The following is a 27,801-nucleotide window of genomic DNA, read 5'->3' as shown; positions in this document are numbered from 1 at the left end:
ACCATGGCCTCCACCATAACATTAGTCCCTCTAGCCAGATTACATATGCGAAATCTCCAGTGGCTTCTATCTTCCCAGTGGTCTTTTCAACAACTGCCTCTATCTCACTTTCATCATAACAGAGTCTTGCAAACAGGACCTTCATTGGTGGATTCAACCCGACCAGCTGGCAACAAGCACTCAGTTCCTTCCTCACCAACCCGTTGCTACTGTAACCATGGATGCCTCACAGATGGAGGGGGGCATTATCTAGGCAGGACTGTCCAAGGCACATGGCAAGATCACGAGACTCACCTGCATATCAATGTCCTAGAGATGAGAGCAGTACTTCTAGCATTGCAAGCACTTCACAACTTTCTTCCGCTAGGGACGATAGCAATCCTATCAGACAACATGTCAATGGTATGGTATCTCAACAAGCAAGGAGGAACCAGATCTTACCCCCTTTTTCGAGAGGCCCTTTGTGTATGGAAGTGGGAGATTTCTTCCCAACACTTTCTAGTGGCAACACATATCCTGGGGACAACCAATGTGATAGCTGACAAGCTCAGCAGGGCAATATTGATGCCTCACGAGTGGTCTCTGAATCAGGAAATAGCAGAACAGATCTTCCGCAAATGGGGACAGCCTTCCTGCTATCTCTTCGCCAGTCCGATGAACTCCAAATGCAGCAGCTACTTCTCCCTCATCCCCCCTCCGGGGGAGTCACTGAGAGATGCACTTGTTCATGATTGGCCCTTGGGACTCCTTTATGCTTTCCCTTCCTTTCCTCTCATATTGAAAGTGATTCAGAAAGCAAAGTTATTCGGAAGCAAAATGATTCTCATCACTCCTTACTGGCCTCGTCAGATTTGGTTACCCTTTCTTGGACCTCATCTACTAGACAATCCATGGACTGTGGACCCAGTGTCAGACCTCTTGACACACATGTCATGCTCCCTTCACCCCTGCCTCCACACCCTCAATTTGACACCGTGACTGCTCCAATTCCATCCCTAGTCAAGCTTCATGATTTTTCACCTGCTGTGACCCACATCCTTACGTCTTTACATAAACCTTCCACTAGGAAGTTATATGCTAGCAAATGGAGAAGGTTTTCTATCTTGGCTAAAGAAAGGAATGTAGATCCTTACACTGCATCCATCTCTATGGTTTTAGAATTTTTGTCTGAACTTTTCCATCAGGGATCTGGCAGTGATATCTAATTTTCATTTGGGACAACATGAATCTAACTTGATGTCCCACAGATTGTGTAAAACCTTCCTTAAAGGTGCTACTTTGCTGTGACCTCCCTTTCAGGAACCTGTATCCCCCTGGGATCTAAACTTTGTTCTGTCTAAACTAACTTCACCGCCCTTTGAACCCACACATTTGTGCCTGTTGAAGTTTCTGTCTTGGAAGACCTTGTTTCTAGTAGCCATCATATCAGCTAGACGAGTATCAGAGTTACAAGCACTGTTTATTAAACCTCCTTATTTGATTTTCCATAAAGACAGAGTTTCCCTCCATACAAATCCTTCCTTTATCCCTAAAGTTTGCTCTCACACTAATTTGAACCAAAACTTAGAATTATCTGTGTTTTTCCCTAATCATTCTAACACTACAGAATACAAATTCCATCAAATGGATGTTCACAGGCAGTTATGATTCTACTTTCACAGGACTAAGGAACTCAGAAAGTTAGACCAATTGTTCGTATTCCTTTTCTGAATGTAGAATAGGTCTGCCAGTCTCTAAAGTGACCCTATCTAACTGGATTTCGAGCTGTATTTCCTTAATTTACTCTTCCAATGGAAAAACACTACCGTTCAAGATTAAGGCTCATTCTACACGATCCCAGTCTACATCTGCTGCCTTCCAAGCCACAGTTCCAGTTGACAGTATCTGTGCAGCAGCTACTTGGGCTACCCCTCATACCTTTATTACTCATTACAAATTGGACCTGACCTCAAGGGGTAGAGCCTCCTTTAGTTCCACGGTACTCAGGGGTGTTTTCCGTGAGCCACCCAATAATAAGGTGCTAGGGACACTGTCCCATATGTAAGAATGAAGGTGAGATAGGACTACAGAACATAAAGAAGTTATGTACTCACCATAACGTTCCATGTTTGTAGTCCATCTCGCCCTTCATTCTTACAAACCCACCCACCTACCCCCATCCTGGAAAGATCTGTAGACAGGATAGTCTTACCTTGTTCGGGTGGAAACCTTTCATTATTGTTGTTCTTTCTGGATAACCTTAGTTCTGTCTTTCTATAGTTTAGCAGCAAACAAGATCTGGGGATTGTACTAGTGCACTATGGGATACCTACTTAGCCATGAGCCAACTAAAAGACTTTGAGCTTTGTAATAGGCCGAGTCGGAGCCGAGGATCGGCTCAGAACCCATATGTAAGAATGAAGGGCAAGATGGACTACAAACATGGAACGTTATGGTGAGTACATAACTTCTTTTTTACTTATTTCACGAGTGATAATTCAGTAAAGACATATTTTTTTAAAGATTGACAGTTAAAAGACTGAAACATGATAAGTCCTAAACTGAAAAAGACAGGAACACAAAATACTGACGGAAATGAAGTTGTACTAAGGAGAGGCTTATGCCCTTTCCCTACTTCTGTTTGACCCTAGAGTTGGTATGTATAAAAAGCATGGGGTGTAGAGAATGCAGGGGTGGGGTTTTCCCCCTGCAAAAACACATTTCATTAGTGAAACTGGTGACTATTAGATTAGAAATGTTCATTTCTATTTTGACTTTCATACCACAGCTGCAGATGGATTTGAAGAATTTTGCAGCAGGCTTGTTATGTGACTGAGATGGTATGATATGCTTTCAATGTGAGGAAGGAGACCAGTTTTCTTTAGTTAACATGGAGTTGGATACACGTTATCCAAATGGAGGACACAGAACACTTTTCTGTTTTGCAAAACCTTACCAGTGTGCAAAAAACTAAGATTGCTGATTGTACATATTTATTGTAAATGGAGTTACAGCCTTTATTTATGACCATTCTTCAAATGGGAGGTTCAGAAACTGTAAATGGAGTTACAGCCTTTATTTATGACTATTCTTCAAATGGGAGGTACAGAAACTGTAACAGTTTGGTTTGTTAAAACTAATACTGTGATGTACTTTTCCAAGTGTTCAGAATATGAATGCATTCTGTTCTAAGGGAGTTTGCTATGTACAGTTAAAAGGCACTGCAATTGGTGAAATTTTGCACCAATATGTGCTGAATTATTTGTGGCTTTTTTTTTTTGGAGAAAGGTCTGGTATGTAGTCTTCATGCTAACATGTATTTTGACCGCAATGGTACGGCAGTAGCATTGTTACCTCGCAGCAAGAGGTTCTCCCGTTCGATTCTCAGCTTGGCTTGGGAATGCCTTCTGTGTGGAGTCTGCATGTCCTCCCTGCAGTTGGGTAGCGTTCGAAAGACATGCGTGCGTAAATGGGCCTTCCTTCGTTGAAGGTTGGGCGTCAAGCTGGCACCTCGGCATTTCGTAAAAATCTACTGCCAGTCATTAGTGGACCGGAGTTCCACTGTGACGACCCCTTACTGGGAAAAAGCTGAAAGACAAACAACAACAACTAATGTGGAAGAGATTTTTGGGTAATAGTTGGCTGTTGTGGTCTGGCAGTATTGAACAGTTATTGGCATTTCTTGCACTGTTGAACTCTAACAAAGCCGGTGTCAAATTTATTGAACAACATGGTGTGGAAACACGTGACTTTCTAGGTGTGAGGGTCACTAAATTAACTCATGGTTCAATAAAAACTTCATTATACTTGAAACCATGAAGAAAAAATTCCGCTCTTAATTCAAGTAGTTCTCATTCCAAACATTATTCATAACTTGCCTAAATCAAAATATTTACTTTTAAAACATAATTTGCTCTCAGACAGACATAGGGAAATGATTAAATTGGATAAACATTTAAATATTTAAGGATATAATTTGAAAATTATAAACAAAATGTGAGACAGACTGAGATTTTAAACAGGGCGACCTTGTTCAGTACAGACAATGCGAAGATTTTCACATACTTACTGCTTTTGCAGTATGTATGATAGACAAGTAGATCATGGAATCAGAGCATTTTTCTTCACATCAGTGATATTAATTGTAAAAGAGAAGAGTCCTCTTTATAAACATACACTTAAACACTAAAATGCAATATTTAGTTTTACTGGCATTGACAGGCTGAATACTCAGGGTTTGTCAAGAGAGGAAAGACAATCCTTTATAGCTAAAAAAGATTTTGGATTATCATCTTATGTACTTTAAGTCCCCCAGGTATGAATGAAATTTTATAATAAAATTACTAAAGCTGAAGGAGTTATATGGATTTAGGGTGTAATATTTTTGGTCCACTAGATGGTTGTATTGCTTTATTAATTTAATAACACATAGTGAGACAGAATATATAAATGTTTTTCTTTAATTTGTGAGTAGATTTAATACAGTAAATGCTCAAAAGAAAACAATACATATTGGATAGCATATTACTGTAAGGTTTTTGGGGGGATTATTGTGATTTGTTTCTGTTCTGACCATATATTATGACTGGATGTTTAATTTTTTTACTGCTGCACAGGTCATTTGATAGATGTTTTCACTGTATAAGCAGTAATGAATTAGTCATATGAGACCGATGATGGTGATACCTTGGCTAAACCGGGCTGCCCTTATTTTAGCTGTTGGAATAATAAAGTATGTTTGGAAATGTACTTGTATCACCTTTTGAGATAATGCAGCATTTCTGCAATATGGTTGGCATGCTGGATGTTTTGGCACTGTATATATGTAGCGATTATTAATATCACATGTTCAGTATTTTGACAGGTAGGAAAGGTGTCACTGCTTATTGAAATATGCTATGGTCGACTTGTTTAATCAAAAATTACATAGTTTGTGGATTTTGCCTCTGTTTGCTGTTGTGTGACTGTGGAGTTAGTTTATATAAGTAAGGGAGTGTGGGAGTAGAACCCTATCATTGAGAGTGTGGGAGGGGGGAGCAAAGCCTCCCACATAAAGTAATGACTGTGTAATTTATATTTGCTTTTGAGTTATAGATGTTACAGAACATGTCCAATTAATATCTAATAATGCAGTATGAGTTGACATTCCCTCTGTGAGGTATAACTCAAAAATATATAGCAGTAGCATATAATTAATGTTTTAGATGTATAATGTAGATGCATGGTTGAAGGTGTATGTTTGAGTTTTGCTTTTAGTGTGTATGCTTTGTTGTGTGTGAATGTGGAGGGTTCTGTAAGTGAGTCTGGAGCTGTATCGACTAATAAAGGTAAGGGTTTGTTTTCTGAATGGTGTAATTTGTTCGATGCAGAGGATGTTGATGAATAGGCAAGTTGGTAATATGACATGGACATCGTGTTGAAATGACACTTTGCCAGCACCCAGGAGATCAACACCATTTGGTCAAAGCAGACAGGTGTTCATCAGGTGTGTGAGATCGACACTTCCTTTCCCTGGAGATTGTGCAATCTCAAAGTTTGTATATATAATTAGCAGGGGCTGTGGGGGTGCATGAGGTGGCTTGCTCCACCATGCAAAAACAATTACCTTTGGTTTAATGTACTCCAGGGTAATCCCTGGGGCATGCATAGAATATTCCACATATAGCTGATACAGTCCCCCTGACTCGAGATAGAGAGAACCAAAAGTTTCTTCTTTAAAAACGCAAGTTTATTCCCAATGAAACGCCAGTACACAATTGCAAAAAAGATCAGGTTAAGCGCTTTCATCTGGTGTAGCCAGATTTCATCAGAACCCTTAATCACAATAACTGCTTTGCTTATAAAGCGTTTTTGGCGCCAAGTTGTTACAATAATTACATCTAATTGTCCTAATTAAACAATTTGTAAGACATTTAAATAACATTTTTTGAAAAAACATTTAACATCTAATACTTGGTGTTTAAGTGTTACTATCAATGTTGACACATTCCTTTATTGCATATGTATCATAAACATTAATTTATGCATAAAAGATACCCTATGCTGTTTCATAAAATACATAAACACAAATGCCACATAAGACTATGAATATATATATATATATATATAATGTTCAAGTAGGACATAAAATAATGTTCAAGTAGAACATAAAATATGCATAGCTGTTTATCAACTAATTCCTTTAAGTATACTAAGTAATAAAAACATAAAAAACATAAAAAATATAAAGATTACATAAAATTACTATAGTGCACTAAATACAAACTAGTAGATTGCTGTGAAATCTGATACAATTCAAAACAAAATTCAATATAAGCCATTCATGGCTCCAAATACAAACTAGTACAGAGCTAAAAAAGGCTTTAAGCTGATATGGTCATTAATACCCGGGGGTGTGGTCGCGTCCAAACATATTTGCCATTTACTTTCAACCCATGCAAGATATGTTTTCCAATTACCACCTCTATCCCCAAACTCAACCTGGTCAATAATAGCAAACAGGAAGGTATGGTCCTTACCATTTTCTATAATATGTCTGCTCAACGCATTCTTAGGGTCCCCTCTCTTAATTCTATATAGGTGCTCGTATATTCGAGTCTTGAATTTCCTCTCGGTTTTCCCTATATAGTAAGCGGGGCACCTGGTGCAAGTAGCAATATAGACAATACGTTGAGTGTTACAATTCCCTTTCCTACTAATTATCAGGGATCTAGTAATATTTTTAATCTTAATTCTAATGTTAGTGTTGATGTTCTTACATTGGTTGCACATACCACATCGAGATGTGCCTTTCTTACCTTTAATTTCTAAAGCTCTTTTACCATGTTCTAGTATTCTCTTTAAATTACTACCTGTTTTATATACCGTGTTTAAATGTGTTCCTACTTTATGTCCTATAGGTGCGGGTGTAGAAATCAAATCCCAATATTTCTTCAATATTTCTATCACTACATTGGTGTATGGGTTAAACCTCAATACACACACTTTCTTATCACTTTCAAAATTATTATTGGGATTGCAGACTATACTTTTCCCCAACAAAGGAACATATTTGTGCCCCCATTGAGTCTTAACATAAGTTGTTACATTTTCTAACATAGCTTTGGGGTACCCTCTATCTAGAAATAAGTTGACTATTATTTCTAACCCACTTATCATACACTCTTTAGTAGATGACATCCTAGCAACTCGAATGCTTTGACCCTTCACCACATTACGAAAAATGTGGGGAGGGTGGCAACTACTATAATGTATATAGTCATTTGAGAACGTGGGCTTTCTGTAAATCTGAGAGGCAAAACCAATCCCTGTGTTGCTGATCAAAGTGTCCAAAAATGCTATTTCAAGTTTGTCATATTGAAAAGTGAATCTCAAAAAATCAGTGGTTTGGTTAAGATATTCAATGAAAGATGGTATTTTATTAATTGGACCTGTCCAAATGATAAACATATCGTCCAAAAACCTTGTATACAACTTAATGTATTTGAAATATTCACTTGGAAATATAAATTTGTTCTCCCACTCGAGCATAACTAGATTTGCAAAAATGGGGGCACAAGAAGCCCCCATTGCAACCCCTCGAGTTTGACGAAAATATTCACCTGAGTGGTAAATGTAATTGTGGTCGAGAACAAGACCCATCATATCCATAATCAAGTTAATTCTATCCCAGCTAAGCCCTGAGTATTTAGTTAGGCTATTATAGAAGTATTCCAAACCTGTAGTCGCTGGTATACTGGAAAATAAATCCTGTACATCTACAGTAATAAAAGTTAAGTTCTCATCCCATACTTCCATGGTAAGCTTACCCAAAAAATCCCATGAATCCTTAACAATGTGACTTACTTTTGAATAAATTGGTTTCGTCCAGTGGTCAATAGTGACCCCTACTTTAAAGGTTTTTGATTTAGATCCTGATATTATAGGCCTAAAAGGGGGATTTTCTAAATTTTTGTGAATTTTAGGTATTCCTATAATGTGTGCCAAAATAGGGTATTCAGTTCTAAGATATTCGTATAGTTCGCTAGTGATTCTATTATCTAGTAAGTATTCTTCAAGTGCTAAATCTATACGTCTATACCCAATATTAATTTGATTTAGGGACACCTCTTCATAATTACCTGTTTCATATAGAATGTTATGTATATCCCTTAGGTATAGTTTTCGGTCATACATCACTATACCTCCACCTTTATCAGGCTTCATTATTCTGATCTCATCATTGAGTATGAGTTCTTCCATACATTTTCTTTCTCCTTTGTCTAAGTTGTCGTTAAAGTTTGTAATTCCTAAAGTGTTACACTTTATATCTCTATATAAAGTGTATATGTCTTTACACACCATTCTTTCATATAGGGCTACTTGAGTATTCATAACAGGAATATATGTGCTTTTCTTAGCCAACTTGGGCCTATTGGTGTTACTATTAAGCTTATTAGTGTCATCATGAAATTGTATGGCTAAAATTAAGTCTTCTACAAAAAAGTTTTATTTCTTTTATGACATCAAACAGATTAAAATGCACAGTGGGAATGAATTTCATTCCTTTACTAAACAAGGTTGTTATTTCCTCCGTCACTAAAGTCCCGGTATAGTTATATACCTTAAATCCCCCAAAACTGTGTATTCTAGGAAACTTCTCTAGACACACAGTAGAAGAAGGTATATCTGCTAACTTATCCCCTACTTGTATAGTATAAGGAGCAAATGCTTTGGTTGGGGTAAGTGTTAGTGTTGCTGTAGGTATATGTATAGGAGAGTGGTCACTAAGGGATGTTACAATGGCTTTACCAGAATTGTCTTTTAATATCTCATCTGATGTCTCTTGGGAGCCGGATAGTATCTTCCCCCTTGAAAATTTTCCTCATCATTATGTCTGTAATTTTTCCTTCTACCCTTCGTGTGCACTAACTCAAAATCACACTCACCCTCTTGATCGTAACGTGGCCAAATATACGCTCTACCATTTCTGTACATTTCTAAATCCCGTTCGATTTTATGCATTTTCCTATTATAACCATTTTTTTACTTTGTTTTTAGCATTGTTAAACTGATTTGAATATAAGTCATACCAAACAGTAAATTTTTCATCATGTATAATAGATTCATTTAACTCCTCCACCTCATGTAACAGAACATTCATTTTCTCTTCATTACACTTGATTAATTGTTTCATGTACATATAACCAAACTCATCGAACAATTTGTTAAATACTTGTTCAGTTTTAGGGTTATACCTTATACCTAGTGGAAGTTTAAAAAACCTAAGTCCCTTAGGAACAACTTGCAAAAGTAAACACTTTTCCAAATACGCGTTGTCAATTCTAACACTCCTAAGTTGAATCAGTTTTTTACCTAAGGAATAAATCCTAGATTTAACATCATCATTAATGGCAGCGTTAAATTCCCTACCATTGTGTTTGTGCTTTGGTTCCATTACAGTTTTCCCCACAAAATCATATTCCTCAGCCAAGAAATCATTCAATACATTAGTTACATTAAGATCTTTTACACGACAGTCTCTTGATTTAGTGTTTGTCGTTTTTGGACTAGAAATATGCTCATTTGTTACAGTACCTTTTCTCATGGCTTTAGCTTTACCAGCAACCACGGAATATGTTTTAATTTCTTCTCGCTGTTGTTTCGGACGTGCCCCCATTCTCACATTCTCATTGTTAGTGTGAAAAAGGCTGAAATCGAAAGTGAAATCAGCATCCAATGACACGTTTGTATTAGTCTCTCTAATATCTAGATTATGTTGGTTATTCGGAAAGATATCCTCTCCCTTACTTTTAAAACATAATTTGCTCTCAGACAGACATAGGGAAATGATTAAATTGGATAAACATTTAAATATTTAAGGATATAATTTGAAAATTATAAACAAAATGTGAGACAGACTGAGATTTTAAACAGGGCGACCTTGTTCAGTACAGACAATGCGAAGATTTTCACATACTTACTGCTTTTGCAGTATGTATGATAGACAAGTAGATCATGGAATCAGAGCATTTTTCTTCACATCAGTGATATTAATTGTAAAAGAGAAGAGTCCTCTTTATAAACATACACTTAAACACTAAAATGCAATATTTAGTTTTACTGGCATTGACAGGCTGAATACTCAGGGTTTGTCAAGAGAGGAAAGACAATCCTTTATAGCTAAAAAAGATTTTGGATTATCATCTTATGTACTTTAAGTCCCCAGGTATGAATGAAATTTTATAATAAAATTACTAAAGCTGAAGGAGTTATATGGATTTAGGGTGTAATATTTTTGGTCCACTAGATGGTTGTATTGCTTTATTAATTTAATAACACATAGTGAGACAGAATATATAAATGTTTTTCTTTAATTTGTGAGTAGATTTAATACAGTAAATGCTCAAAAGAAAACAATACATATTGGATAGCATATTACTGTAAGGTTTTTGGGGGGATTATTGTGATTTGTTTCTGTTCTGACCATATATTATGACTGGATGTTTAATTTTTTTACTGCTGCACAGGTCATTTGATAGATGTTTTCACTGTATAAGCAGTAATGAATTAGTCATATGAGACCGATGATGATGATACCTTGGCTAAACCGGGCTGCCCTTATTTTAGCTGTTGGAATAATAAAGTATGTTTGGAAATGTACTTGTATCACCTTTTGAGATAATGCAGCATTTCTGCAATATGGTTGGCATGCTGGATGTTTTGGCGCTGTATATATGTAGCGATTATTAATATCACATGTTCAGTATTTTGACAGGTAGGAAAGGTGTCACTGCTTATTGAAATATGCTATGGTCGACTTGTTTAATCAAAAATTACATAGTTTGTGGATTTTGCCTCTGTTTGCTGTTGTGTGACTGTGGAGTTAGTTTATATAAGTAAGGGAGTGTGGGAGTAGAACCCTATCATTGAGAGTGTGGGAGGGGGGAGCAAAGCCTCCCACATAAAGTAATGACTGTGTAATTTATATTTGCTTTTGAGTTATAGATGTTACAGAACATGTCCAATTAATATCTAATAATGCAGTATGAGTTGACATTCCTCTGTGAGGTATAACTCAAAAATATATAGCAGTAGCATATAATTAATGTTTTAGATGTATAATGTAGATGCATGGTTGAAGGTGTATGTTTGAGTTTTGCTTTTAGTGTGTATGCTTTGTTGTGTGTGAATGTGGAGGGTTCTGTAAGTGAGTCTGGAGCTGTATCGACTAATAAAGGTAAGGGTTTGTTTTCTGAATGGTGTAATTTGTTCGATGCAGAGGATGTTGATGAATAGGCAAGTTGGTAATATGACATGGACATCGTGTTGAAATGACACTTTGCCAGCACCCAGGAGATCAACACCATTTGGTCAAAGCAGACAGGTGTTCATCAGGTGTGTGAGATCGACACTTCCTTTCCCTGGAGATTGTGCAATCTCAAAGTTTGTATATATAATTAGCAGGGGCTGTGGGGGTGCATGAGGTGGCTTGCTCCACCATGCAAAAACAATTACCTTTGGTTTAATGTACTCCAGGGTAATCCCTGGGGCATGCATAGAATATGTCAATATTTCTCCACTTGACGTTCTGACATGGATCTCCTGGGTGTCGGTTTTCTGTCATTTCAACAGTATGTCCAAGACACACATTTTTAAAAATATATGCTGTTGAGCAACCCACATGAGTATCGTACCAGTTATCTGGTGGACATTGCAAACATATCGGGAGTCCTCAGGCTTTCAGATCAGTGTAACCAAATCAGTAGTTCTGGCTTGAAAGCATGTGCAAATGATCTCTCTGTTTCTGAATGTCCTCCCAGGGAGTTCACACAGATTTGAATGGTGAACAAATAACATTACAAAAGTAATCATTAGGAAGGGGAATAACTAGTTCTTCCAATGGAACAGAAAATCTGTGCTTTATTGATGGTGCTTTACCAAAGGTAGTATAGATTCTTCAGGAATTAGACTTGTACATTCCACTTAAGATAGTAACTGTAAGGATGACAAGCTACTTTATAGGTTCATAGGTTGGTACTAGGCTATTGGCCCTAGGGCCTATACAAGCCTAGCCATAACAATTCCCTGGCTATTTCTTCCCACAGTATTTACTTCCCTGGACCCCTGTCTAGCAGTGTGACTGATGTGATCCCCTGGGTGAATTTTCTATCTCCCATCCAATCATCAAGGTTCCTTTTGAAGAGGGCCTCTGCTCTCCTCTCATTGTCTGGGCTCCAGTTTGGATCTGTTTCTTTCATAATAAAAGGAGGGTTTATGGCTGCCCTCTTTAGCAATAGCAGTAAGGGCCTGCAGTATCTAACTTTGTCTTTCCCTAAAAGATGACAAGGATATGTTGTGTTAAAAACAACATGCCATTTATTTAATACCTGGCTTAGACCTCAAACTGAATCATGGAAAGGATGGCACAGAGAATGGAGATTCAAAGGAAACACCCCTGCATTAGTCCTTGTCAGTGTGTGACTGCCATCTGTTTCATCTGTGATTAGATTGCCTAGTCAACAGCAAGAAATTAGAGGATGGTGTTTTTTAATTTGCTCTGTGAAGTGCGTGGTGAATTTTGTCCTTGGTGATCAATATTTAGCCTGCCAACAGTGGTGGAACAAAGGCCTGTAAACACTGGTGTAACTGTCTGGGGAGGAGGGAATGGGAAACTTTAGGACAGCTCATGCATGATATTGGTTTTCAGCCTAGGTTCATTTTTTTTCTGGATAGGACAGAGACTATCTGACGAACAAAGAGTGGAAGGAAGTGGGAACCCCCCCTGCACCAACAGAAGTGCTAAACATTTTAGCAGATCTACAAACTGAAGTGTCTTTCTGTACTGGTTGCACAAAGACAGGTCTGTTTCAGGATTCTGAATGGCATTTGTCTATTAAGTAGTTAGGCCGCCTTCAGAGGAAGAAAAATTGGTCAGAGTACTATCACAGGACCTTCTTAACCACAACTAGATCAGTGGACATATTTCAAATGATAAGCCTGGATTGCTGGGACTGTGAAAGCTTAGGAATGGGTATTCAAGGCAAGAGTTGTGCTGTCTTGGATTTAGAGTATTTGTTTATGGGGAGGTTGGGGTACAGTCATACAGTGTGACTACAGGGTACTTGGCCCCCTTAAAAAAAGAAATGCTTTATTTTTATTTGATGTGTTAAGTTCATGTTTTGTATTTATTTCAGGATTTAGAGTTTCATTGTTTTACAGCTTTTAGAATATTCATTTCTGTCTTACAATCGTTAGCCATTTAAGCTTCAGTTTTTTGATAGGTGACCTCCATATGTCATATTGTAACATGCTAAACTGAGAGAATAATGATTGATTATTGAGAAGGAATGTTAAGTGACATGGGCTAGGGAAATAATCTGACATGGTTTGGATGCTGAAGAGCATTTTGATAAGTGAGGACTATACTTCTGGTCCTAATAGTGACAGTGAGAAGGATTTTAACTAAAAGTTGTATCTCTCAGTTCCTATCTACTGAGTAAGTGCTGGCATCTTGTATAAAATATATATAGTCCTGAATCCAACTGGTTTGGAAAATACCAGTTTGATGAGTGGCATGTTTATGTTCTGAATAAGCTGGACACTTAGGTAACCATGAACTTGAACAAATACTGAGAGTTGGATGGTGTCGATCTGGATGCTTATGATGCATATGCAGCAGCTGACAGTGTAGGGAAGTGAGCCTGTACATCTGCAGGTCTGCCTTTGTAACCCTTTCAAAAACAAATGCCAGCAGTCATCTCTAAGAGGGCTCCTCTCCCTTTTAGGACTCTCATAGTAGCACCATATCCAGTTTTGAGTTTTGAACCTTACTGCACCATGAATATTGCAGAGCTGTTTTTTTTTTAATTGCTGACTTCAACTGAACCAATTTTACTGCAGTCATCTTTGGAAAAAGCATTATTCTCTCAAGGGAAACTTAACCGTAATGCAGAGTAGGAGAGACTAGATGTAAAGGAGCTATGTGTTGATACGTAAGAAACACAGGAACTTTTTTTATCTGCTTCCCAACTTAGTGCAGCTTCAAGCAGTTCCTCTGTGGCTTCCCTGCTTGGCAACACTAGACCCCCAGTTGCTCCTACTAGGTACCTTGGCTGTGACCCTCACCAAGTAGGCCTCCTAACTCCTTGGGGAGTCAGGCTCAATGGTAACATTCTACTAGACCCAAGGATGGGGGGTATCTGATGGGGAACAGTGAGCATGGAGGCTAGCAGTTGTTATTAAGAATGTGGCCTGTTTTTAGCCCTGGGAGCAGCTAGAGCTGTGATGTTAGGATGTCATAACTAACCCTTGGATTATTAACCCTAGATGAGCTGTAAATCTAGCCTCCATCAAAGGTCAGACATGCATCAGGGTTCCCCACACCCTTCCATTGGGATAGGAGAGCTGGCCTTCAGCTGCTTTATCTTATCCATTCAACATGTCTTACCAGCAGCCCACGTCCATTCCCAAATTTAGGTTCAAGATTTTTTTTTGTAAATTGGCCTGATAGAAAGATTGCAAAGAATAACAAGAAATATGTGGTGAACCATTGTGGATTCTGGTAGCTTACTGAGAACTGACAGAAAACTAGAAGATAATTGGGGTAATTACCATGAATGTAATTTTTGCTTGTACTAAGTATGTTATGCAGTTGATTACATCTCATGAAAAAAATCTCTTTCTTAAATTCATCCACTTGGATTAACAATTAACTCACCCCTTTCAGCTGCATGAACAGTCCACTGTTTTCTTTGAGTGGAGCAAGACCTCTGATTTATAGATCTGACTTTCATCTTACTGCTGTCATTTCAGCTGTGAGTGACTGTGATTTCCAGAATGCATACAACATACATACAAATAATTCAAGCACATGTCCAGGCTGTTCTTAAAAATATAAAAACTTTTGCCTGCTTTAATGTAGATTGGTAGTCTAATCCATGCATCAACTGCTCTCCCAGAGAACAAATTAATACATGTCTCATTCCTATTCAATCTTTTTCATAGGTTGTCTGATGATTGTCTAGTACTTTTTGATAACCCCAAACATTCCCAGAGGTAGTTGTCGCTAAATGCCCTATATACCTGAATAAGAAAGATCTCTTCTTAGATATCTATAAGAGATAGTGTACAACTTCAGATATTTTAGTCTTTCATAATAACTTAAATTTTCACATCCATGGATGCCCTTGGTATATTTCCGGTGTACTCTTTCCAGTTTACTCATGCTGGTTTTCCTATAAGGTTTCCATATTTTTATTCCATACTCAAGTTTGTTTCTAATGTAACTAACAATGACTTTATCATTTCTGATTTCCTAGACTTTATAAATCTTTTTATACAACTTATAATTCTATAACTATCATTAACCAACTGGTAGATATGATTAGAAAAACTCATATCTGGATCTACTCATTTACCTAGGTCCTTAAATGAGTGTACACTTTCAATCACTGTTTGCTGTATTTAATATTCACCTTTCAATTTATGTCTCCCATTTCTCATCTGCTTAGTTTTTGATGTCTTTATCCGGGTCCGCTACAGAATCCTGAAAGCTCAAAATCCCGAAGCCCAAAATCCTGAGACCAAAATCCCGAAAATTCAAAATCCCGAAAGCCCAAAATCCTGAAACTCAAAATCCTGAAAACACAAAATGGACATACTGACATCATTGTGGCTTTGCTATTGTTAGTCCTGTGGTGTTAGGTCATGCGTTGGGTTCAGGCAAGTGTGCGGTTGGTTTTATGTTAGGGTTAGGGGCGGTTTAAGTGAGTTAGGGTTAGGGCGCAGGTTAGGCATGTATGCAATAGTGACAAATATTGGGGTTGGGGCGGTTTAAGTGAGTTAGGGTTAGGGCGTGGGTCAGGTGAGTGTGCGATAGTGATGGACCTTAGGGTTAGGGTTAGGGTCAGGGTCAGTTGGTAGATATTAGTGTCTTTATAGTGACATATTAGCATTATTTGTGTTTTCAGGATTTTGAGTTTCAGGATTTTGGGCTTTCGGGATTTTGAATTTTCGGGATTTTGGTCTCAGGATTTTGGGCTTCGGGATTTTGAGCTTTCAGGATTCTGTAGCGGACCCCTTTATCCACACATTATTCTCCTGTGCCCAAATGGTCAATTTAGTCAAGTTATTTTGCAGGCATGCCTTATCCGTATGTAATCGGTTTACACAGTTTCAGGTCATCTGCATATAGACTATAAAACACCTTGGATGAAAATGTTAGGTTTGTAGGGTACAATCTAAACAAGTAAGGGCCTAGGACAGAAGCATGTGGACATCCTGATTGTAATCAAGAATGTCACCTGTCCAGTTGCTGAATGATACCTGCCATGTCCTACTTGTAAACCATGCAGCCATCATTCTTATCAAGAGTACATCCATACCTAGTTGCTGTAATTTATTGATCAGTATTTTGTACATGACCCTGTCAAATTCTGAAGTTAAATCTATATAAATTACATCACAGCACAATTTTTCATTCATAGCTGTTATTATATTGTTATAGAACATCATGTTATAGGTGGTAATAAATCTGTTTTCATTATAAACATGCCGATATATGGTTTCAAGTCCCAACCTATCCACTTCTGACAATAACTTATTCAAATTTACTTTCTGCATTATTTTTCCACAATATGAAAGTAGACTTAAGGGTCTATATGACTCTGGGTTTGTCCTACTCCTCTTTCCCTTAAAGACAGATTTAATAAGCGCACGTCTCCAATCTTGAGGAATCTCCCCATATTTATATGACCTAATGAATGATAACTATAATGGTACTGTAAGTCCTTGCTGAAGTGTTCTCAGGTCATTATAACTAATTCTGTCTCCTCACTGTGCTTTGTTTGGATCCAGTTTGTACAGTTCTTTTTCAATATAATCTAATTTGATTCCAGTATCTGAGGTTACCTGGATGTCACTAGAACAACTTATCAACCCCTTTGTGGAGCCAAACTGTTTTGCATAATATTTTGTAAATATATCTATAATCTGTTGTGTCTGAGAATAAATTTTAAAGTCTGCACATAGTTTATCAGTTTGTATGTCTTTACTCTTTCCACAGCTTATGTATCTATAAAAGGATTTCCTGTTATGCTCAGTATCTAATTGTAAATTTTCTTCAAATATTTTTTGATCTTGTCTCATACTATGCTTGTTTGTCCAGCTTCTTTATTTCATTTTTCAAAGTTGTAGTTCAATCTCTCTTTCATTTCTCATATTTTTTGTCTCTCATTGTAATCAGATATCTTGTTCGTATGGAAATATATCCCCCTGATGTTGTATGTCTAGATCCTGATGTTAAACATTTTTTTTTTTATTTTTTGCACTCAAACAATTTCTCTTCCAAAACTTTCCACATTCCATCTGCAGTTTTTCCAATGAACACATCACTGTAGTTAGTTTTACATAGTGATTGTTTTGCTTCCACATAATCTGTAATTAACCTTTTGTGCATTGGTTTAGATTGCAGTTTGGCAGAATTATCTACCACCAATTTTACCTTTATAACCCCATGATCACTGCACATCAGTGGTGGTAAAACTTGACTTGAAGTGACAGTAATTTCTTTAGGAACACAAACAATGGATAGTATACTCCATTCCCTGGTAGGAGTTTTACAATCTGAAGCAATTGTTATTCCTAAATATAGAAAGCCAAACAGGGCAGCTAAAATCCCCACTGAAGTTGCAGAATGCTTATTCAAGCCAAAAAATCAATCCAGGAGTAGTCCAAGTGCAAAACAGGGCAGCTAAAATCCTCACTGAAGTAGCAGAATGCTTATTCAAGCCAAAAAATTGATCCAGAAGTAGTCCAAGTGCAAAACACAGCTTTATTAAATCCAACTAAAACAGAAAAGTGCTTTTGTCCCAGAACACTAGAACTTCATCAGATAAAATAAAATTGTAAAGTACCCTTATAAAGACATGTGGAAGGCATCATAATCATGAAATGAAAGAAGACACACCCCCTTAAAGACATAACATTAAAATGCGGTAAAACAGTTGTATGAAATAAATATACTGTATAAAATAGTTTGTTCACTATTAACATGAAATATAAATATGTAAAAATGTATAAATTACAGTATTAAAAGTGTTTATCAAAGAAATAATATTTTTTTAATATATAATACCATGTAATTTATCTGTCTAATGCTTACCCTACTCAAATACCATTTCATTCCTTTATCAAAACTAAAAATTTATTGCCCTCTACCACTACCTAGCAACCTGTAACAAAAAACATTCTTCTAAAACACTCGCTTAACAACCAAAACAGAATATCCCTATGTGGGAGACCCCAGGCAGAAATTTCTATTTGTGCAGATCTGCCTTGATCCTACTTAGCTTGTCTGCGATAAGGTTTAGCTCTGATGCAGTATATGAAGCTCGACGATTCAGATTGAGCTGAATTGTTACCTCCCAGACTATCACATCTAGTCTGTACAAAGTATCACTTCAGAAGGCAGATGCCCGAAGTTAATTTTACTAGTCAGATACATAAAACCTTAAGCCAGTAAGTTAAACTTGAGAAGCAGAGATTCAGAAGTTAAAAAAATTCTGTATGTAAAATAAAATAAGTTAAACATTTGTTTTCCAAATAAAAATGCAAACAGTACAGAACTTGTCCAAGAAATGAAAAGAAAGACATTCAGATAGAAAATGTTCAGAAAGAAATCTTTCTATAATCTGAACTAGCCATTATCTGTCCCTGGCTTTTAAGACCAAAATGCAATGTAAAAAGTTTTTATAGGCAGTATAATATAGCTTGGGCCGAGTCTTCAATGGTATGCTTCAGTAAGTAGTAAATGCTGTACATATCTGATGTATGTTAACTGTTTGCCTTTGCTTATATAAGTAAGCAGAATTCCATTTGGTTATTGCTTTTCAAATTTTGTAAGATGATATATCAGTGGAAGAAAGTTAGGATTCAGCAAGCCAGAGTCAAACAGTAAAATTGTCTTTGACCTAGCTCACATCTCCATGCAGCATTAAACTTTACAATAGTATCCATATTTACACAGTCAGGAAAGGTTTAGTTTCACTTTTAAACTGTAGTACTTTATTCAGTGGCAGAAACAGTTATATACTATTTTAGACATTTCCCTTTACGCATTACATTTTAATGAAAAGGCAGGTACAATGCACCTTCTTTTCCTTGTAGGCACTTATTTACAAACATTTTTATTTGCTAAACATCCAATACAGTTAATTCATTTTCCATGCATTTCCTTGAAAAAATAGCATGACTTTCTGTTTGTTATCCCAAGCTTATGCGAGTCCCCTGACCACCAAGTATTCATTGGAGGGCATCACACCGAAGCTTTCCAGGGGTGTTTCATTATCCTTTTTCTGGGAGACACTCCCTTTGTCTTTATATTACCCTTCATTGGTGTTAAATTTTGGTTCATAGGTTCATACTAGGCTATCTGCCCTAGGGCATTTATAAGCCTAGCCAGAGCGTGTATGGCTTTCGCCACCCATTTTAAATGAATTTTGCTATGCCCTTTTTTGAGGTTAGTATACTGTGCCTCTGTCTAACAGTGACACAGAAGTGATACCCGAGGTAAACCTACGATCTCCCATCCACTCATCAAGATTCCTCTTGAAGAGAGTCAATAAGGGACTCTGCCTAACCTGGACTGGGATTTTATTCCAGAGTGAAGGGAGCCTCTGGGTTATGAATCTGTCCCTCCAGCATGTCCTATTTATTTCAATGCTGAGGTTCAAATCTCTCGAGCGTGTAGCTCGATGGGATTTGGATTTTCTGAGGTGCAGAATGTCCATTAATTCCAGGTTGGACATGGCTTTATACGTCAGGCACAGATCGCCTCTGAGCAGGCGGTATGCCACTGAGTAGAGCTGGAGTTTCTTTAACCGGGCAGCATATGGCATCTGTTTGAGGCCTTTGATCCTCTTGGTGAGGTACTTTTGGGGTCTTTCCAGTTGCTGCAGGTGTCTGGTGAGGTACATCCCAAAAGGGGCATTGTACTCAATTATGAGCCTGATGAGGGATGAGTAAAGAGGCACAATGACCTCCCCTGATCTAGATGTGAATCCCTTCATGATTAGGTGGGCTATATAAAATGTTTTTCTAACCACTTTGGCCACGTGGTTTTCAAATGAGAGATTGCTATCAACTTGGGTCCCCAGGTCCCTAATTATTTCTTCCGTACTTAATGGATTACCACCTATATGGTAATTTGTGGGCACTTTGTTTTTGCCAAAGGGGATGACTATACACTTTTTGGCGTTTAGCTTCAGGCCATGGCTCTGGCACCAGTTGTCTGTTTCTATGTGGCCCTTTTGTAGGATGCTTGTGTCGGCTGGAGAGTCGATTATGGCACCTAGTTTGCAGTCATCTGCAAATGTGGTCAGCCACAGTCCTTCCATGTTGGCCTGTACCTCCGAGAAATATATACCGAACAAGAGAGGTCCCAGGACTGAGCCTTGTGGGATGCCACTTGTAACTGGTTTGGAGTCTGACATGGCTTCAGCAATTCTAGCCATGTGGGTTCTGTCCTTGAGCCAGTTTGCAACCCATCTAGTGACATAGGGGTTTATATTTAAGCTGGTGAGCTTATCTATAATGCCCGAGTGGGGTATTGTATCGAAGGCTTTTGCGAGGTCCAGGTAGGCTGTGTGGACCACCTTCCCCTCGTCAATGGCCTTGGTAACTGTTTCAAAGAAATCGACCAGGTTTAAGAGGCAGGATCTGCCCTTAACAAAGCCAAACTGGGTAGGATCCAGTGTCTGTAGGTCCCCAATATCTTTATTTATGAGGTCCATGATGATCCTTTCCATAGCTTTGCAGACCAAGCTAGTCAGGCTTATGGGGTGATAGTTTCCAGGATCCTGTTGCTGTACGCCACTCTTTGGGTACATATCCTGTAGTAAGGCTGAGATTGAACAGTAGTTTTATGTTTGGGTTTAGCTCTTCTTGGAGTTCATGTAGGACGCAGCCCGGGACACCGTCTGGTCCCATTGATGCTGTGTTTTTTGCTTTGGAGAGGGCGGCTCTTACCTGAGCATCTGAGATGTCAGGGGGTGCAGCACTCTGCTGGGATAGATATTTGCCCTTTTGGTGGGGAAGGGGGAGAGAAGTTTGTGCTGAATCTGTCAGCTAGGATGTTGGCAATGTCTGTGCGTTCAGTGTATTTTTTGTCATTTTGGAGTAATTCTGAGCATATCTGGGAATTCCCTCCCAGGTTCCTAACATAACTAAAGAAAGCCTTGTGATTTTCCTTAGTGACCTGTGCAGTTTTTCTCTCGAAGCTGGCCTTAGACGATTTTATGAGTGCCCGTAGTTTTTTGCTAATACTGATCAGAGATGCCTTCCCTTTTTGGGATTTTGCTCTATCATGTAGTAGCTTCTTCCTTCTATTGTATAGTTTGTTTATGGCTGGGGTCCACCAGACAGGACGCCTGCCTTTGGAGGATTGGGTCTTGGTTTTATATGGGATTGCATGATCCATGCATTCCTGAAGGTGTTCATAGAATGCGTTTATAAAGGATTCTGTGGTCTGGGCTGTATTTTCCACAGGCCTGGGGGCTTTGAAGTATTCCACCTTGGTTTTGAGGAGTGTGAAATTTGCTTTAGAGAAGTTTTTCACTGTGGTTTTCTGGGCAGGGGGTGGGGTCGGGCTGTGAATATCCAGTGAGATTAGTTTATGGTCTGATCTTACCAGTGTGGGATACACTTCTGGTCTGGAGCATAGAGCCCCCATGTTGGTGATGATCAGGTCCAGTATGTTTTCCTCTCTTGTGGGAGTGGTAACAAGTTGTTCCATAGCATTTGAGTTTATAAATTCTAGGAACCTTTGGGCTAGGATGTTGGAGTTAGAGTAATGCTCCCAGTCTATGTTTGGGTAGTTGAAGTCACCCAATATAATGGTGTTTGGAGAGACCTTCATATTTTCCAGTGTTCTCAGAAAGGCCGAGTGGGGTTCCTGGGTTTGGGAGGGTGGTCTGTAGCAGGCTATAAACTGGAAGGCAGTTTTACCCACTGTTAGTTGCACATGGATAGTCTCTGATGCTTCTTGCTGTGCCACCAACCTGGAGGTTTGGTTATCTTTGACGAATATTGATACTCCCCCTCCTTTTGTGGTTCGGTCCAAGTTTTGGGGCCAAAAAGCATGGTATGAGTTATAACCTGGTAGTGCTGGGGTGCTCTCAGGAGCCTTGAACCAGGTTTCTGTTACTGCACAGATATCGATGTTCTCCATGCTAAGGAGTGTTTCGAAAAGTGCATCTTGAGGTTTAGACTTCTGGCATTGAGTAGCACTACTCTTAGTTTCTTATCCCTTGTGATACCTATGGAGGTAGGTTTGTCTTTTGAGCCTTGCCTAAAAAAGGCACTATGGGCGTGGCAAGAGCCTTTGCCAATATCCGAAAGCCCAGGGGTGACAGGTGCAAGCCATCCCTAGCGAAGCAACGTGGCTTGTCGAGCATGTCATCCCAGGCTGACAGGCATTGGATCCCCCTTGAATGACCCCAATACTTAAGCCAATTGTTGAAATTGATCATCTTGTCTTCATATTGTGGCATCATTCTTGGTGAGGATAAGATGCTACTCAAGGTCAGGGTCATACCGGCCTGGGCTACATGCTCAGAGAGCTCCTCTATGTCTCTTTTCATGTAGTCCAGGGAGGTACGTCTCAGGTCATTCACACCAGCATGGACAATGACTGAGTCATATTTGTACTTGCCTTGGAGTGACCTGAGTGCTTGTGTTATGTGGCGGATCCTAGCGTCCGACAGGCAGCTCACCGTGACCTTCTCCTTGTTCAGCCTGGTGAGCGGGACGTCAGTGTGCCTGATGATAGAGTCACCTATTACAAGCGTATCAGGTGTGTTGTTTAGCCTTAAGGGCTGTGACTGTTCGGCACACTGGCTTTGTGAGCTATGTGTTGCACGTGTTTTGTTTTGGGGTAGCTGTTGCTTGGGTGTCTGCTTAGGAGGTCTCTGCTGCTTAGGCAGATTTTTATTTAGAGCCTCCGAGTATGTTTTTGTGTGTTTATGTGTTTGGTTTGCTGTCATGGTAGGTCTATGTGAGACTGGAATTGTAGTGAGTGTGGTTTCCTTCTCCTCCTGACTGGTTACGCCAGTACTGAGTTGAGAGAGCTTAGTCTCCAGTTTGGCTATATGGTTGCATCTCTCACATGTGTTGGAATTTGTTGGGAGGAGGAGAGGGTTGTCTGTGTACATGAGGCAGTTGTAACATTGCCTCAAGACTCCCAGATTCACCAGCTGGACCGGTTTGACTGCATGTCTTACATTAGTTTGCCAGTGGTGACCATATCAATACAGAAGCTAAAGCCAGCATAGCTCTTAACATTATTGGGGGGGCGGGGTCATACAAATCTCTCAGCTACACTAAGGTCACAGTCCTAGAACAACAGACTAGCAGACTGATCCAGACGTGGCACTTCTGCATGTGTAATACTGGACTGTGGTGGTGAAACAAGATGGGAGTCATAGACTAAAGCTCTCAATTTATCAATCAGTCTTTGTTCTGATCTTCACTTTCTGGCACAAGCTTTGATCAGTGACAGAATGGATGACACTATGGATTGACTCAACAAAAATGATGTTCCTTTGTAAAGCTTCTGAGTGCACTGATCTTGACAGAGTGGCAATCAGAGTGACGATCACAGTAACCCAGTAGAATGTCAGAATATAGCCAGTGTTTCTACATTTGGAGAAAAGTCATTTGAGATGTTTTTTAGATGGAAGTGCTCCACGCAAAGTCCTGTGAATGAAGGCCTCAGGTAAACACAAGGCAGGCTGACAGTGTTATATCTCAGTTTGCCTAGGAACTCTGGGGCTTCACAAGCTGAACAGCAGCTTATAGCAGGGAACAGGGAGGTGTAGGCTGCCTGATCAGCTTGTTACCACCATGGCCCTTAATGAGGGTTAAAGATTTACAAAATGGCTGACTGGAGAGATGACAGTTTTTGTCCAAATGTTAATTTTAGTGTTCTGACTTAAGACGTGTAAATTGGATAAAAAGTACAAAATATAAATCATCTGTTTGTGTAATAAAGGAAAAAAAGATTTTTTGATACTGTATAGATAAGGAAACAATAACGTTTCAGTCAAGATGTTTAGCATTTTCTGAAGTGTGAACACTTACTTGTAAACAGTGCAATATTTGTAAATATTTTTGTGTGGAATTTGAATGAAGACCCATTGTGCTGCCGCTGTTTATCAGCGAATGGATTAACATCTACCTAATAAGGCACGTTGGACCCTTTGTTTAATACTTCTTTTGTGCAATTACAGAAAAGGAAACTATAACCTTTGCATCTTTCCACCTTTTTTTTCTGATAGTTTTGTTGCAGACGTGCTGTTAGTGAAGTCACAGTAGATGTTTAAAATGTGTTTTTTCAGTTTGCAAGGTTGGACAGCAGTAAAAATGAGTAAAACTTCAACAGAAGCAACCTAGAAGTATTTAAATAAACACAAAAGTGCATAAATGAAGCTTTACAAAACATATGAAACATCTTATCCTGTTATTTGTGTCTGATCATACATCAGGCTACACAGATTCCTTTAAAATCATAAAATCATAGAAGATACAAGGCAGATGGACACAGTTGATATTTATAACATGCCCAGACCCACCCTTAGCCTTTACCTCCTTTTTCAAGGAGCAACAAGCCAGTCATACTAAGGGTGTATTTGTGGATACCCACCTATTTATCTAAATCTTTTTTGAAGAAAGAAAGTGTTGCATTACTTGATATGAAGTGGAGGTTTGTTCCAGTGGTAGGGTAAACATTGTGTGAAAAGTCTCTCTCTCTCCACCATGTTTTGTTTGTGTGCTGAAGCAGGTTTAGATCCGTGGTTCTAATGTTAGTGAGACTGTTTGATTTGTGGAGATGTAAGAGGTCTTGGACTACTGGATCTCAAATGACCCAAAAGGCAGGGCACACCTAATTAGTCTATAGGACACTGAATAAAGGTAGTGCTTTCAGCCTCCCCTGGTATTTCATGCCTTGTAAGCCTGTGATGTTTCTAGTTAAGAGCCTTTGGGGGTCTTTCCATTTGCTTGATATGCCTGGAAAGATGCATCCCGAATGGGGCATTGTGTTTGATAATAGGTTTGATTGATGACGAATACAGAAGGGTAAGAGCTTCCTTGGAGCTAGATAAAATAACTTTTGCAGTCATGTATGCCAGGTAAAGATTTCTTAACCACTGTTGCAATGTGAGGATCAAAGGCAAAGAAATGATCTACATAAATTCCATGATCTCTCACTATACTTTAATTTTGAAGTGGGATGTTATCTATATTGTAAGATATAGATGAAGGAATTGTTCACCAAATGTGATGATATTGCACTTTTTGGCATTTAGTTTTAACCCATTTTTTGAGCTCCAGTTGTTGACATGTTTGTTCCAGTTGGATCTCCTGCATATCAGTTGGGGACTTGAGGATGACGTCAAGTTTGCAGTTGTGTGCATACTTGGCTAGCCAGAGATTCCCAATTGTAATTTGAAGATCTGTGAAGCAGATATACAACATTAGATGTCCCAGAATGAAGCCCTGAGGAACACCACTGGTCACTTTCATTTTTTATGTAAACACACCTGCCATCCATACTACATGGGTTCTTTCCTTCATAGTGAGAGCAGCACTTTTGTCTCAGAAAACATGAAGGCGACCAGTGGTGTTTAGAAAAATGTAAAATTACATTGCCTTCATGACTAGGTAGCAGAAAAAGTCAGCTATTTTAACTTGATACTTGAATACACATGATATTCGTTTTCAGACTGTGCTCACTATGGTGTATATAATATGTCACTGCAGAACAATAGCCATATTCGGCAGTGCTTTTCACATATTATATAATATCTTTCTTTTTCCAGGCCCTCGGTGTCTCTGCCTCTCATGAGCGAGCAGCAATTAAAAAGAAATTAAGAGAATTAAAATCCTGTATTGAGAAGGCTCGAAAGACAGAGGAAAAAAAGGAAAAACAGCGTGAAAGGCTGAGAAAGAAAGAGCAACAACAACAGCAAAAGAAGGCCAGAAAAGCAGGCTTGCCAGACATACACTGAAACAAATGTGAGTCAAAGGAACAGCAATTGAAAGATACGAACTGAGCCAGTCTGAATGCAGGACTTTAGTAAATTCAAGGCTGTTGAAAGATTAGTCTTGAGCATGAATGACTATAAAAGTGCAAGGAAAAGTCAGTCACGGGTCATGCTCACAGGCAAATTAGAATTCAGTGCTGAATAATCAGGTGAGGTGTATCTTCAAGTAATACTGCTCACCCATAAAGCTCCACAAGCTAAACATGTCCTAGACTTTCAGCACATTCATGCCTTTTCCGGGATCATGTCCTAAGCCATCATATGGAGGGAAAGTTGATAATGTAAGAAAGACTTTTTTGGTTTTTAAAAGAGGTGCTGTAGGCATGCAAAGGAAACAACCTGAGCATGGTTTTGTATTGTAATATAATAATATAACTTGCAAAAGAAAAAAAAAGATTTTGTATATTTGCATAGAAGAAAGAGTACATTTTTAGCTGAAGAGAGAAATGTTGAAAATATTTTTTCAAGAAGAAATAAGTATGGGTAGGCATTTTGTTGTGAGCACCAGTACTGATAAACCTGTGAAAACAAAATAGTAATTTTGTTTTGGTGTACAGAATATCACAGGAAGACATACCAAAACATATTCAACTCTCCTTATTTTAAAGAGACACTGCTGGTTTCCTGATTATGTATTGAACAAATAGTCAGTGTATATAGAAATGATTTGTTATGGATGCCTTCTCTTTAGGCTTGGTATGTTTCACAACCTTTTTGTATATATATGACTACTTATCCCTGACATTTTCCTGACTTCTGATAACCCACCATACCCCAGAGGACCCTTATGTTGAAGCCTGGGTCATGTATCCCATGTAGATTCCTTCTTGTGGATCCATTTGACCATTCAGATCCAACACTACCTGTAGGGATCCTGGTAGCCACTTTTCAACCATTATTAATTAGTCACAATCTGCTGAATGGGATTAACATTTATTGTATTTCCCTATGGTGTGCCAGGAAGCTAAGAGGATTTTGTTATGTTTTGCCTAGGACATCAAGGTATGAAATAAGATCCTTCACCCTCCCTCCAGTCAGGGACGACTGTCCATAGTACTTGAATGCTCTCCTCTGTTGCTGAAGCTCTACCTGACTGCCAGGAACACCAGTGGCCCATTCAGGCATTCTGCTGTACGCTGGAATGCTGTGGTTCACATTGTTTCCACTTTGGTTGAAAGAGTAGGGTATTAAATCTGTCATGAACATTTTAGCATCAGCTGTGACAGTTTTCAGCAGGCATATTAATTCCCCACGTTTTACTGTATGCAGGAGTGGAATGATTGGCATTGCTGCCATTATAGCTGAACAGGGAGAGTACTAAATCTGTTATAAGCATTTTTAGCATCTGCTGTGCCACTTTTCAGCAGGCACTTTAATTACTCAAGGTTTTTTTTCATGAAACATGTTCACTGTTAATTTTTACTGCAATGTGTGTTCTACTGTTGATTTATCTGAAGTCAAGGGTCATATGGTAAAAGTTTGTTGCACTGAAATATTTTGCATATTCTTCTGAACTCCTAATCAGCCTCTTTTCCTTTATTACTTACCTAGATATATTGCCTTTTTTGTGTAAGGGTCATCATTCCTATCATGCATTGCCTCAAAGAACCAGCTTCTTTTTTTGCACAGCAGAGAAACTGGGGGTTTCCATGCTGTGAGAAAAAAAAAAGAAAACTTCAAGTTCAAGTTATGACATGCAGACCATTTCATACTATCAAGCCTAAAGGAAGCTAGGTAAACT

At 38.6% G+C, this 27,801-nt stretch overlaps 1 protein-coding gene across 1 annotated transcript in view; it reads left to right on the top strand.

Annotated features, from left to right (window-relative positions):
* The window catches only part of PPP1R9A (protein phosphatase 1 regulatory subunit 9A), a 2,260,036-nt gene extending 2,232,486 nt beyond the window's left edge, over positions 1–27,550 (top strand). Inside the window, exon 20 of the mRNA XM_044065941.1 lies at positions 25,836–27,550. Coding sequence (XP_043921876.1) covers positions 25,836–26,024 — 189 coding nt within the window. The 3' untranslated portion in view covers positions 26,025–27,550. The remainder of the gene's footprint in view (positions 1–25,835) is intronic.
* Positions 27,551–27,801: the final 251 nt, after the last annotated feature.

Source organism: Protopterus annectens, chromosome 3.part0 (genome assembly GCF_019279795.1).
Source record: "Protopterus annectens isolate FY-2018-M chromosome 3.part0, PAN1.0, whole genome shotgun sequence".
Classification (NCBI taxonomy): domain Eukaryota; kingdom Metazoa; phylum Chordata; order Ceratodontiformes; family Protopteridae; genus Protopterus; species Protopterus annectens.
Note: the sequence above shows the minus strand (reverse complement) of the source record. Positions and strands in the feature narration are given on the sequence as shown.